The sequence below is a fragment of the Equus asinus genome, chromosome 5 (genome assembly GCF_041296235.1).
Source record: "Equus asinus isolate D_3611 breed Donkey chromosome 5, EquAss-T2T_v2, whole genome shotgun sequence".
Taxonomy (NCBI): Eukaryota; Metazoa; Chordata; class Mammalia; order Perissodactyla; family Equidae; genus Equus; species Equus asinus.
Window position 1 is genome coordinate 70,518,805 of NC_091794.1, and position 14,122 is coordinate 70,532,926.

Sequence of the window (14,122 nt, forward strand, 5' to 3'; positions counted from 1 at the left end):
CAATAGCCCGATGTACTTTAATCATTCTGTATTAGCTTGCTGCATCTTAAACCATTTCCTTTCAAATCAAGTCACAGCTGTGTGTACTTTAGGCTGTGGCCATCATAAACAAATAGGAAAAGAAGCAGAGTTAAAACAGACGAACACTAATAGTTATCCATTAACACAAATGACCATTAACAGACTTGCAAAAAAAGTCAGAGACTCAGAATTTCAAATATGAGCTCAAGCATGACCGAATGACAGCCCCGCGGTGACTACTGTCTAGTTGGGTTGAGGTTATAACGTTTTTGGGAAGCAAGTCCTCCCTGCAAGTGACTCTGTTGATAAGTGAAGACAGCGGAAGATTCCAGGGCACAGAGAGCCGGGTTTCTGTGAAGTACCTTCAGAGACAATAAAGTGAGTACCCTCTTCTGCGGTACAACTGAGGATAAGATACCATGGAAACTCGCCCCTCACCACCACCACCAACTGGTTTCAATCTTTTGGCAAGGAAAGGATCGCCATCTTTACTGTCTCCTCCCATTCCCACCCCCTCCTCTTCCAGTTCCTCATCTTTCTCTAAACCCCTGGACTTCTCCCCATGCCTGGTTCTAAAAACCAATTTAGTGTCTTAAAATATTAACCCATAATGGAAAATTGGGTAAAATGAGTTTACCTAAGGGTTGCCTATCTAACCACGTGGTGTCAGAGTGGCTGGAGAGAGCACACGTCAGAGGACGCCAAGGCGTGCCACGGCGCTCACTCTCAGACATCCTGCAGTGCCCCGGGTCCCCACCGTGGGGGCAGCGGGCAGCTGTATAATTTTTGACACTCTGCTTGCTTGCTGCTTTGTTGTCTGATGATGACAATTGCTTCTGATTGAGTGCTGTGTGCTGCGCTCCCCAGCTGAGAGCTGTTTGCTTAGATCAGAAAAATCTGAGTTGATGATTGAGCCGGGGACACAGGTCAAGAGGTAAAAGCCAGCTGGGTCAGGGGGCGAGCAGAGCCTTGAAGAGCCCTCCCATTGGTCACCTGGAACTGGGGGATCTTTCCAGATTAACTGTGGAGCTTTTCTAGAACAGCACGAACTTCCTCTGGATGGTAGTTCCAAGGGCCAGGTTTACCCTGCAAGAGAAATGAATGAGCATTCCCAGATTTCTGACTTGCAGGAACACCCGGGTCTGGAGCTGAGAGATCCAGTGATGGCTGAGTGGGAGTCGACAGGACTGTGTAGTGGAGGGCAGAGGCACCCAGAGGTGGCTGAAATCACCAGGGAGAGTGTGTGGAGGGGCACCAACATTTAATGGGAAGGCTGGATAGAGAAGTCAGAGGAAAACCAGAGGGCGTGAAGTGAATCCTTTCAAAAAGAGGAAGGGTCTGTGCAAAGAAGCTTCTCTCCCCTAAGCAGACCTTCACACTGGCCTTATCTTCTCCACCCCCACGTCAAGTTCCACCGCCTGCCTCAACCACCTCAGCCTCTTTAATCCCGTATCCTGTCTCTGCTCCCTCCAGTCCATTCTTCCCCCAATACCCCGTGATCTTTCTAAAGTAAGGATCTGATCACGTCTCCCCCTGCTCAAAACTCTTCAATGGGTCTTCTTTACCCTAAGAGGAACGCCAAACTTCTTGGTCCAGAACGAGACCCCTGTAGCACAAATGCCCTCAATTCTCCGTTTGCTCCCTGACCTAACATGCCTCAGTGCCTTTGCCCACCCTCTTCTGATATTTGCAATGATTTTCACTCACCACGCTCATGTGACTGGCTCCTTATTCTTAAAGGCCCAGGCAATTGTCACCTCCTCTGAAAAGCCTACCCTTCCCCCCCCCCCGTAGGAAAACTCACTGTCTGAGAGCCAGATCTGTCCCAAGGCCTCACTCCCTTTCTTTTGCGTATTGTCTATGCTGTTTTTGTGCTAAATCAGCAGAACCAAATGGTTGCAACAAAGATTATTTGGCCCAGAGTCAAATCTTTCCCCTCTGGCCCTTTCTCAGAAAGATTTGCTGGTCCCTGCTGGGGAGTCTCAAAGCACGTGGGCCACTGCGATGCTGTTTGTCTCTTCCTTATGCTCCCATCTCTGAGCACCTTGACGTAAGGTGTGGGCCGTTTTTAATCCATTTTTGTGTTTCCAGTACTTGCACAAGGCTTAACCCACGGTAAGGACTCAGTGCCCAGCTTGCCCCAGTCATGCCATTTTAGTACCATGTCCCAGGGGAGGGAAAAGGAAGGATGGGATCTTTGTGCCGTGACCCTTGGCACCCTGGGGATTCATCTGCAAGTTGTCGCTTGTTTCACCTGCGTGAGCAGGGCCAGCCTGAGCAGAGGGCAGAGGAGCCTCCACATGGTTGGACTTCATGTGCTCTCCAAGGCTGGAAATCCCTTTAGCGGCTATAAACTTAGTTTCTGCCCTCTCAGAGGAGGGCAACACTACCCGGCGCGGGGGCCAGGGGTTGTGCTTCTCTCCTTCTCCCTGGCCAGGCTGGAAGCCACCAGGGGGCCACGATCGCCCGAAAGGAAGCCTGAACTCATTCCTGCTTCACCGTTTCCAGCTCCCCACTACAGGGCTCACTTTCTCCCAGCCTCCCCCACCCGCCTCCAGGTTCCGGCCTGCCTCCGAGATCAGCAGCTGCAGCGTCTCCCACTCCTGGCCCATCCTATTCGGACGAGTTAGAATTGAAATTAGAGCCTCATGCAGTGTGACCTCGGGCAAGTCAGTTTCCTTCTCTGGGCTTTGTTTATGAAACGGAAACAAGGTTCTCTCTCAGCTCCAAACTAAACGCAGGCTGGGCCAGTCTTCCGGGCTCAGAAGGCAGCCATGAGGCGGCAGCTCCAGTCCAAACGTGAGGACTTCCCTATGCATTATTTCATCCCCTGGGATGAGGGGGCTAACATCTCCATTCTGCAGAAAAGAAACTGAAGCTCCAAGAGGGGAAAGGACCTGCCCACCGTCACACGGCTGGTAAATGGCTGGGCAGCGATTGAATCCGAGGCTGCCTGATACAAAGCCCCCTCTTTGCCCTCTGCCCTCCCTGGGCGCCTTCCCCGGGGCCCCACCTTGTAGAGGATCCTGCGCGCCTGCAGCACGTAGAGCCTGTCGGGCAGCGCCGCGTAGAGCTGGCTGCTCCGGTTCTCCATGCTGTCCACCACCACAGGGCACGGCGGGCTCCTGTCCAGCAGCAGGCGGGCTGCCCGCAGGCGGTCCTGGAGATTACGATGATTCCTGATGACCACGTTGTTCTTAAAAGCCCAGCCATCTGCAAGAGAAACCAGGGCAGTGGTCCCAAGGCACGACACCCACTTCCTACAGACTAAATACACCCCATTTTCAACTGAGGGTCCCAGATGGAGGAGCCCTTGGCCGTGATTTGGCCCAGTGTCCCATTAAAGGTGAGAGCACAAGATCACATAGGGAGTCAGTGATGGATCCAGAACCAAAGCCCAGGGCTCCTGAGTCCCACACCTTGGCTCCTCAGTGTGAGACAGCCCGATAGACCGCTGCTTCTTGATCTTTATTGTGTGTACGACTCACTCAGGGACCTTGTTAAAGGAAGATTCTGATTCAGTCTGTCTAGGGTGGCCCTGAGGGTCTAGCCAACTCTCAGGATGCCAAGGCTGCTGCCGCCTGGCCCACTCTTTGAGAAGCGAGGGTCTGGAGCAGTGGTTCTCTACGAGTGTGCTGCCCAGACCAGAAGCGTCAGCCTCATCCGGCAGTCTGTTAGCAATGCAAACTCTCAGGCCCCACCCAACACTGACCAGGGGTGCAGCTCAGCCATCTCTTAACAGCCTTCCGGATGATTCTAACACACACTGAAGTTGGAGAACTGCTTGAGAGTCTAGACAGTTTCCCTCTTGTAATTCTTCTCCACCAGCGTCCTTTCCAACATGCAAACCTGACACGTCACTCTCCTGCTCGGACCCTTCGAGGGCTCCCCCTCTCCCTCAGGACAAATCCCAAGCTCCTAGTGTGGCCCGCCAGGTCCTCAGTGACCTGGCCATCGCTCCAGCTGGCCGGGGGAAATACTTGGGATCGCTGGACCCAGTGCCTGCGAGCTGTCTCTCGCGTCCGCCCTTTTCATCGTGGTCCCTGCCTCCCCCCGCGGTGTGGGTGGAGCAGGACCTCCTCTGTCCTTGCTTTGGAGGCGGTCACGCCTGCTCCTGCCGCTGATGTGTTAGCCCTCCCCCCAGCCTCATGGTAAGCCCCTCGGGGTGAGCTCACAGACAAGTACTGCTAGACCGGCAATGGCCCTGATCTTCATCCCAATCTTCACCCCCTCCTAAGCAGTCCTCCGGCCTCCTGATCTTGCTACTGTCCAACTCACCACCCAAAAATCTCTGAGAAGGATCCCTAACAGGAAATTGGATATTTTTTCTCTGCTTAGAAACCGATTACAGGACCAACTCCATAGCATAGCGTTCATTGATCCCTACCATCTCTCCCAACCTGCATTTCTAGTCACCGCGGCCAGTGCTCCCACATCTAGCCAAAGTGGACTCCTCCTCAAGCGATGCTGGCGTCTCTGCCCTTTCCCCTTGCCATCTCTCCCACATTTGAAATCCTACCCGTCCTTTTCAGCTCAACTCTAACGCAGGGCTTCTCAGTGCTGGTGCTGCTGACGTTTTGGGCTGGATCCTTCTTTGTTGTGGGGTCATTCTGTGTGTTGTAGGATGTTGAGCAGCATCTCTGGCCTCCACCCACTAGATGTCAGAGCACCCCTCACCTTCAATCTGTGACAACCAAAAATGTCTCCAGACATCGCCAAATGTCCCCTGGGGGACAAAATCACCCTCATCTGAGAACCACTGCTTAACACCATCTCCAGGAGGCCCTCCCTGATGCACTCAGCTGTGTGACATTGGGCAAGCTCTTTAAATCTCTTTAAATTCTGTTTTCCTGTCTGTTAAATGGGGTTAATAGAACCTACGTTGCAGATGGCTGTGAGGCTTAAATGAGATAACTCTATGGAATTCCTAGTACTCTGCCTGCTTCATAGTAGCCGCTCGAAAAATACTGGTTTAGGGGCTGGCGCGGTGGCACAGTGGTTAAGTGCGCACATTCCGCTTCGGTGGCCTGGGGTTCGCCAGTTCGGATCCCGGGTGCGGACAGGGCACCACTTGGCAAGCCATGCTGTGGTAGGCGTCCCACATATAAAGTACAGGAAGATGGGCATGGATGTTAGCTCAGGGCCAGTCTTCCTCAGCAAAAAGAGGAGGATTGGCAGATGTTCGCTCAGGGCTAATCTTCCTCAAAAAGAAAAAAAGAAAGAAAAATAGTGGTTTATTTTTGCCTGACTGCCCCAAAATAACAGATGGGAAAGAACCTAGTTTTCATTCTATGCCACGGGTTTTCTATTACTTTATTCTGGAGATATCTCCCCTCCCCCCACCCCCCAAAAAACCCATTTAAGGCTGCTTAACTTTAAATGGAAGGGGATTTTCAATTGGCCTCGTTTGCCAGGTGCCCTTCTGCCTCCCTGCAAGAGGTGGTATTCATTAGCTAATGGGCCCACACGTCAAAAAAATAACCATAAACTGCTGCTGGCCTTGCCCTTCTACTTGCTCCAGTTGTGGGCAGTCTGGAACCCAGACAGTGTGGTCACGGGTTCCTGCGGAGCCATACGGGCTGGGTTTACGGTAATCGTTGCCTCCCAGGGTGGCCAGAGTTGCTTAGGTCTATCAGCAGCATTGGCTCTGCCTCCTCAGCGCTGCACAGCTCTCTGCTCAGTCCCTTCCCCGAAAAAACCAGCTCTCAGCAGAAATTCACACCAAGATACATGTGCCTGGCCACGGTTCAACGTATTTGTTACCTGCCTCGAGACATCAGAACTTTGCGTATGACAGTGACACCAGCATGTATTTGTGTCGTGTTTAGGCCGTTGATCTTTCCACCTATCAGCTCCCTGGAGCTTCTTCCTATGGAGGCCGAGCAGGGCTTCCCGTCCCCATCCTGCAGCTGAGAACATGGAGGCCCAGGGAGGAGCAGTGACTGGCCTCCCGACTTAACTCTGCCTTCCTCAGAGGCAGGAACTGCGTGTATCTTCCATCCCCATTTCCCCGGGCTTGGCACAGGGCTGGGCACATAGCAGGGACATTAAACTCTGTCCAGTGAGTGACTCTGTGAGGTCAACGTTGTCATCCCATCGTGTTACTGGCACAGAAGCAGGCGTGGAAGGTAAGTTGCCAAAGGTCATGTGGCCAGCACGTGACGAAGGTAGGACTCACACTCAGGTCTGAAACTCTGCAGTCTGTCCGTCCCACCACACCACGTGCCTCCTTATTAATTTACCTGGACAAACAAGTGGTGTGTGGGAAAAAGGAAGCCAACTGGTTTGGGCCACAGACCCCAGACCTCCTAGGATGGATGGACACTGGCTCCGTGCACTTTAATTCTGGGTTTTAGGCTGTACCCACCTCTGTCTGATTGACAGAAACAAGTACCCTGGGGAGAGAGGTGGGGAGGAGGAAGGAATGCCCCAGCTCGGAGTGGCAAAGCACAGAGGAGAGAAACGGGTCTTTGTCAGGACCGGGGGGAGCAAGCCTTCCCTCAGTGGCTTGAGGTGGACAGCCCCATGCTCTGGAAAGAGCAAAACCTGCTGGGCCTGGTTCCTGGCGAAATGGGTCAGGAGACAGGTTTCAGGACCAGGAACAATTTCTGTGAGCATCTGACACCTCTTGTCTTTTATTTTTCTTTTTAGATTAAAGCTGGATCCTCCAGGATCTTTTTTCTCCAAGTGTGGTCCCTGGACCACCAGCCTCAACACACCGGGAGAGCTGGTTAGAGATGCCAAATCTCAGGCCCCTTTGCAACCCTGCTGAGCCAGAATGCAGGGGATTGAAGTGCACAGTGAACTTCGAGAAGTGCTGGCCCGCGACGGTTCACTCAGCTGTGGCTGAGCATCAGCTGTGCTCACATCGAGGCATCGTTTCTTCCCAGCCGTGGAGACCACAGACGCCTGGGGGTGCCCAAGTTCTGTTTCTTTAACTGATGGCTGCTGCTCTCCCAAAGTGGCATTTGATGAAGAGACACATTATGCTTGCATTTGATCTCCTGTTACCTACGTTGTTTGTTTTAAATTTTATTATGGGAATTTTCAATTTTACATAAAAGTAGAGAGAACAGTATAATGAACGTCTGTGTACCTATCAACCTATGCTAATATTTTAAATTGTCCCAAAGTCTTAATGAGGACCAAAGTTTCCAGTTAAATGAACAAAGTATTAAGCTGAAAGCAGCTCTCAGACCTTAAGGTGCATATAAATCAAGATGCTGTGGGCCTGGGGTGGGGCCCTGGAACATGCATTTCAACAAGCACCCATGTGGCTCTGACATGAGGGATTGAGGGAACACGCTGGGGAAAGTGCTGCTGGACCAACTTTGCTGGTCTCTACACTTACAACACACGGATAAGCCAGCAAGGTTAACGCTGGCCGAAACACTCCCTCATTCACCCAGCTTTTACTGCGCTCTGGCTCTGTGACATGGACTCTGCTAGGTGCTGGGTGACAGAGACGAATCTTAGGGGGAGATGAGTGAGTAAATTATATGTGTTCCACTCAGCCGCATGAGCCTTCTTCAGTCTCTGAGTTGACAGTTGGGCCAAAATCATGGGTTCAATCCCCGTGAAAATCAGGGAGATAGGGTGTGTCTGACCATTTTGTAAAGTTCAAGGGGCTTAGACCAAGCTGGAGAAGTTTCAGGAAGGGATATGTCTGTCCACTGTAAGGAAGGACTTTCTCCCAAGCCGAAGGAACAAAATTTCCCGTGAAGTAATGAAGATGAGTGACCACCTGTTAGCGGCTGAAAAAGGACCCTTGCCCCAGGGAAAAGCTGCCTAGAGCAGCTGTTCTCAAAGCGTGGTTCCCAGACCAGCAGCTTCAGGATCACCGTCATGCAGCTTGTTAGAGATGCAAATTCTCAGGCCCCACCCCAGATTTAACTCAGGAACTCGGGGGCGGGGTCCAGGGGTCTGTTTTAACAAGCGCTCTGCATGCTTCTGATGCTCCCTAAAGCTTGGGAACCACTCACCAAGGGGAACCACAAGTCCCTTTGCACGTGGAGAGTCTCAGGGTGGATTTGACCAGTAGCTACATAGCTGTCATCTCACTAGTGACATTTCAGGTCTATATTCCCTGTAGCTGTGTTCATATTAACCCCTCTGCCTTGACTTCTCTATTATCCACTCAAAATGTTAGATGCTCTCCCAGCCAGACCCGCTCACTGCAGCTTTGCCGCTCCATGTGCCTGTCTGAAAGCACAGCGGCAGAGCTGGTGGGTGGTGGCGAACCCTCGCAGGGACGGGAAGATGGCAAGTGCTCAGAGAATAGCGCCTCTTTCCCTCTCTCCTCCTCTTCCTCCCCACTCCCACCTTGAAATGGGCTTGGAAGAAGGGGAGAGAAAGGAGAGGGCAGCAAGAGAGAGAGGCAGGGCATCTTTCTGTACCTGATGCGTGTGCTTCTTCTATGTAGATGATGAGGAAGTCTGCTATGGAACTAAAGTCTTCAATAAGTCTCTTGAATTGGTCAAATTTGAAAAGAAATGAGGGTCAGGTACAACTTCCAAAATTCAGCACCAGTGGCCTGTTGCCTAAAACAGAAATGGAACCACCATCAACCAATAATCTACACACAGCGTTTTGCAAGCACCATCCCCACTCCAGCGTTCAACTCGATTACCTTTATTTCCCTTCTAAGATGGATCCAGGGCACAGTGCGGGGCTGAAGCCTAGGGACGTGACTTAGCAGAGGCTGGAGCCAGTTTACTTGAAAATGAGGGTCTTTAATCAGGTGGGTTCAGTGGACTACCTGCAGTCGCTGGCTGGCGATTAAAACAATGATAAGGAGAGTCCCTTTCATGCAGTTTATAAGGCAGACACGCCTCCATTCGCTCATGTGATACTAACATATGTTGCAAGGTAGGTTATTTTTTTCCTGGTTTATAGACTTGCAGTAGTCACACAGTAGGTCAGTGGTGGAGTTCAAATTAACACTCTGGCTTCTAGATGCTCAATTCAGTGCTCTGAGGAATCTGAGGGGCTTCCTCATCCACAACTAGACATAGTTATAACACTTAACTTACAGGATTGCTATGAGGATTAAAGAAGTTAGTGCAGATAAGGGCTTCCAATGGTGCCTGGGCCATGGCAGGTGCTCGGTAAACACAAGCTGTTGTTACTAGCTCTTCTCTTCTCCCTGAGCTATGAAGGAGGGGAGTCAGTGGAGGGTACTCCTCAAAGGGGAGTGCAGGGTGGGAGCAGGACTGGCTACATAATTTGCTGGGCCCAGTGCAAAATGAAAATGCAGGGCCCCTTATTCAAAAAGTGGGGAAAATGTGCCATTAATATATTAAAATATAAAGTTTTTTCCCTGCAGTCTCTCTCTTGCCCTGGCATAGTGCTTTTTAGTTGCTTTTAAATGTCACTCTCCCCTGGGCACAGGGATATTCATAGGGTGAATGCAGTCACCTTACAATCATCCAGGAGCCCCAAAAGTCAGCGCACATATGTATGTGTGCCTATGGCAGCTGGCTCCCGGCTTTCCTCTCCCTCCAGCCACCAGACCAATACACCATGCCCTGGCCAGGAGCACAGAAATTGAGCCAGACATTTCCCCTTCCCACCTGCCTACCACCCCAACACACAGGATATTACAACCTCCATACAGGGGCCTGCTAGGCTCCGTGATGGGGGAGTGGGGTGGGCAAGTAGCTTCTCCTGCTGAGTCACCCCCAGTCACTTGCCCAATGCACCATGGTGCTGTCAGCCCAGGATGGGGACAGCCGCCTCCATGCCCTGTCATGAAATGCTGCAGGAGGCCCACACCTGACCCCAACCTCTCCCATGCCTGGGTCCAGGCCCTCTCTGGGGCCAGAAGGTGGCAGCAGTCACTGGTGGGATCAGGAAGGGGGTTGGAGAAGCCCAGCATCAAGGGTGGAAGAGTGGGCCTTGGAGGACTTGTCCCAGGGGAGCAGGGAGGCTGTGGGAGGCAGGATCCTGCATGAGCCAAGGCTCCAAGTCCCCAGGACAATGTTCCATTGTCCCGTCAGTCTTCACTTACAAAATGCAAATCCAAAGACAAAATTATTGAAGATTTCAAGTCAGCCACTTCAGAGCATTAAACCCCAAGAAAGGGTCCTTCTGAATGTGGGACCCTGTGTGATTCATTGGTCACACGCTCGTGAAGCCAGCCCTGGGAGGGACCCTTGTGTAACTCCCCCAGCCTAGACTGGGGGTAACTCTGGGGACGGCCAGCGCCCTGTGGTCACTTATGGCCAGAGCCGACAGTATTGAGCCCTTACCTCGTGTCTATTAGGGCACGGCAGCTCCTGCGCTGTGACACAGACTGTTTAGGTGTCTGTATCCCCAGGCTGCTCACTGCCCCTTGAGGGCAGGGCCTGTCCCTCCTTCACCCTCATGTCCCCAACACTGAGCACACCCTCATTCCATCTACAAGCATTTATTCACCACTTTCAATGTGCAAGGCTCTGGGCCACACGCTGGGGACTCAACAGAGAGCAAGACCAGTAGGTCTCTGCCTGCTCACAATTTGAGATCTGTTTAATGGGGAGACAGGCAAAAGACAAGCAAACAATGGGCCCGGCCCCGTGGTGGAGTGGTCAAGTTCCTGTGCTCCACTTTGGCGGCCCAGGGTTTTGCCAGTTTGGATCCTGGACACGGACATGGCACCGCTCATCAGGCCATGCTGAGGCGGTGTCCCACATGCCACAACTAGAAGGACCTATAACTGGAATATACAACTATGTACTAGGGGACTTTGCGAAAAGAAGAAAAAAAAAAAAAGAAGATTGGCTACAGATGTTAGCTCAGGTGCCAATCTTTAAAAAGAAATAAATAAATAGAAATTTTTAAAAAGTAAACAGCTAAATGAGGTAATTTCAAGTTGTGGGCAGAGTTATGAAAGACGCTATAAAGGAGTGACCTGCTTTAGACTGGTCAATCGAGGAAGGGCTCCGAGGAGATGCCGTTTAACCTGAGAAACGAAGGGTAGGAATGAGCCAGCCGTGGGCAAAGGAAGAGAAGGCATTCCAGCCAAAGGAGCTTGATGTACAAAGGCCCCGAGTAGGGACAGACTTGGCGTGTTCAAGGACCTGTGAGGCCACTGTGACTGGAGCGTGGCCGGGACGTGGGTGGTAATGAGAGATGCGGTTGGAGAGGGAGGCGTGGGCCACCTCGAGAGCTGGTAGGCTCTCCTACACCTTGGAGAAGAATCTGGATTTTATTCTAGGAACAATGGGATATCACAGAGATATAAAGCAAGGATGGTGGATATTTGTTGCAATTTGGCTGCTCAGCTCTTAATCCTCCTTCCCACTTGGAATTCCCTATTTTGTGTACTATTCACGGGAGATTGTGCCCAGCCTCACTCTGTGAAGGACACAGGGGCCACATCAGTGCTCTGCCCCCAGAAGCCAGCACAAGCAGTGACCCAGGCTGAGCCAATTGGTCCCTCGCACATAGATATTTGATTCTGGAGTCATTGAGATGGTAGAATTCACCTACAGGCCAGTGGTAGTGCTCTTGTCAGAGATGGTGGAGTCCTACAGTGCTGATGGGTTTCTATGACAACCACCATGAGAGCAGCATCCAGGCCCAACAGTTGATGCTAAAAGACGGTTCAGGCATGGTGATTTAGCTGCAGTTGATTCTGGGGAGCCCACAACATCTTTCCAATACGTTCCTTTGCATATGTATGTGTGTGTGTGACTAAGAAAACCAGAGCAAGTTTCTGTTACTTGCAAGTCAGAGCCCTGACTGCTCCAGGAGGCTGTGTAATGAGAAATGAGCAGATTCACACTTGAAGATGACTCTGGCTACTCTGTGGAGAAAGGACTGAGGGTGAGAATGGAAGTGGGGGTGGAGTTAGGGGCCGTCGGAGAAATCCACATGAGAGAAAACAGGAGCCTGGGCTAGTGTGGGGCAGTGGAGAAGGGGAGAAGGAGGAATTGATAGGACTTGATGGATGGGGCGTAGAGGGCATCTTAACTCGCTTGTGGTTTATTTGGTTAGTTGTTCCCTCATCTTGTTCTGCAAAGGATTTGAAACAGCTTGTACACATTTAATCATGCATCGCTTAACCATGGGAAAACGTTCTGAGAAATGCACCATTAGGCAATTTCATCATTGTGGCAACATCATAGAGTGCATTTACACAAACCTAGATAGTAGAAGCCTGCTACACACCTAGGCTACCTGGTACTAATTTTATGGGACCACCATCATATATGCGGTCCATCATTGCCTGAAATGTCCTTTTTTTTTTTTGGAAGATTGGCCCTGAGCTAACTTCTGCTGCCAATCTTCCTCTTTTTGTTGAGGAAGATTGGCCCTGAGCTAACATCTGCTGCCAATCTTCCTCTTTTTGCTGAGGAAGATTGGCCCTGAGCTAACATCTGTGCCCATCTTCCTCTATATGTGGGACACTTGCCACAGCTTGACTTGATAAGTGATGCGTAGGTCCGAGCCTGGAATCCGAACCGGCGAACCCCAGGCCGCCAAAACGGAGCGCACGAACTTAACCGCTATGCCAGTGGGCCGGCCCCTGAAACGTCCTTATGTGTAGCATGACTGTAGTAAAATATTACACAGAATTTTTAAAAAAATTGTGCCCCTCTGGGAGGCATAGAACAGGAGGGAAAAGTAGAACACAAAGAAACAGCCCTTAAGGTTCCAGGCACTTGTTATAACTGAGCTAATATTTGACTCTGAGTTTCCAGGTGGCCAAGTAAAAGGAGAAATGTGACTGGTTGTGTATTCCTCATTTTTCAGTACATGAGGAGAAGTAGGCCAATTCCTCTGGAGACACAAAGCTCTCCTTGTCCTTGGCTCACAGAGTTTCTCATAGGGGACCCCAGGAGGCATTGAGTGAGCCTCAGTCACTGATGGTTGACTGCACAATGAGTCCTTATGCATGTGACAGGGTTGCCCAGGCCTCAGCAGGGGAGGATCAGAGGCTAGTCGTGAACAAGTGGCTGACCATTGGCCTCCCATGACCCCAGGGAGTCATGCTTCAGATCAGAACCCAGGAGACGTAAGGTTGGGACCAGCACCAAGTATTAGCTATCTGGAATTTTGTTTTTAATTAGATAAAAAATTTCAATGCCTGCTGATTGGGACCCTGGAAAAAACAGGGCGATTTGTTTGCTTGTTTGTATTGTGGCTGGGCGCAGAGATCAGTATTGAGGGCAATGTTTAAACTTAGCTCCCTGCTTTCCTGGTAGCAGAGGGAGGAAGGATGGGTGCCAGGGGGTTGCTGTGCTAAGGGCTGGCACCCTGCCCGTGTCCACAGGCCGTGGTGCAGAGAACACCATTGCAAGAATGGCAGGCGAGGACCGTCAAGTCCAGCTCGTCTGTATAAATGGGAAAACAGCTCTGTCGTGTGCTGGACTCGAACCCACCATCATGACCCCCAAGCCAGTAAATTAACCCCCATTCCAGGCTCTCTCAGCAGAGAAAGCCCATTTATAGTTACTAAATGACACTTCTTGTACAATTGGAGAGATTTTAGAAGATTTTAAACAGGGGCTGAAATAAATTGTTCCAGATAAACTGCCAGGTACTCAGAAAATAAATTATCCAGACTTGCTTTCTGCCACAACATGCCAGTTAATCAATGTTTTGCTCTGCATGTGTGTCCAAGAGCGTGCGTATGTCATGTGTGCCACGTGTGTGCATGTGTGCGCCCATGCAGAGGATAGGAGGTGGCTGAGAGCTTCTCTGAGCCCCTGTTGTCTTATTCAATGACAGAAAGTACACTAGCTGAGAGTCAGAAGGCTCAAGTTCTAGTTCGGACTCTACAACAACTCTGTTTGACTCTGAGCAAGTCGTTTATCTCTGGGCCTTTGCATCTGAAAAATGAAAGAGACGCTTTAGATTATCTTTAGAGAGGCTTCCAGACCTTCCAGTCTGTGGCTCTACAATGAGCTCAGATTTATTCCTAAAGCTTGTAGTGGTCTGGTGGGTTTCCAAAGCAATTACAGGCTGCCTTTCTAACCAGCAGATCTGACCACGTTTACTCCCTGCCTAAAAGCCTCCCGGAACTCACAATGCCTTCAGGACCAAGGCTACCCTCTTCAGTAAGACATATAAGGTCCCCAAGCTCTGGTCCCTGATGGTACCTCCAGCCTCGTCC

At 51.0% G+C, this 14,122-nt stretch overlaps 1 protein-coding gene across 1 annotated transcript in view; it reads right to left on the bottom strand.

Annotated features, from left to right (window-relative positions):
- DIO1 (iodothyronine deiodinase 1) overlaps nucleotides 1-14,122 on the bottom strand; it is a 17,578-nt gene continuing 3,456 nt past the window's right edge. Inside the window, exons 2-4 of the mRNA XM_014844339.3 lie at nucleotides 8,418-8,561; nucleotides 3,035-3,234; nucleotides 1-1,107 (exon numbers count right to left, since the gene is read on the bottom strand). Of these exons, the coding sequence (XP_014699825.1) occupies nucleotides 1,039-1,107; nucleotides 3,035-3,234; nucleotides 8,418-8,561 (413 nt within the window). The 3' untranslated portion in view covers nucleotides 1-1,038. The remainder of the gene's footprint in view (nucleotides 1,108-3,034; nucleotides 3,235-8,417; nucleotides 8,562-14,122) is intronic.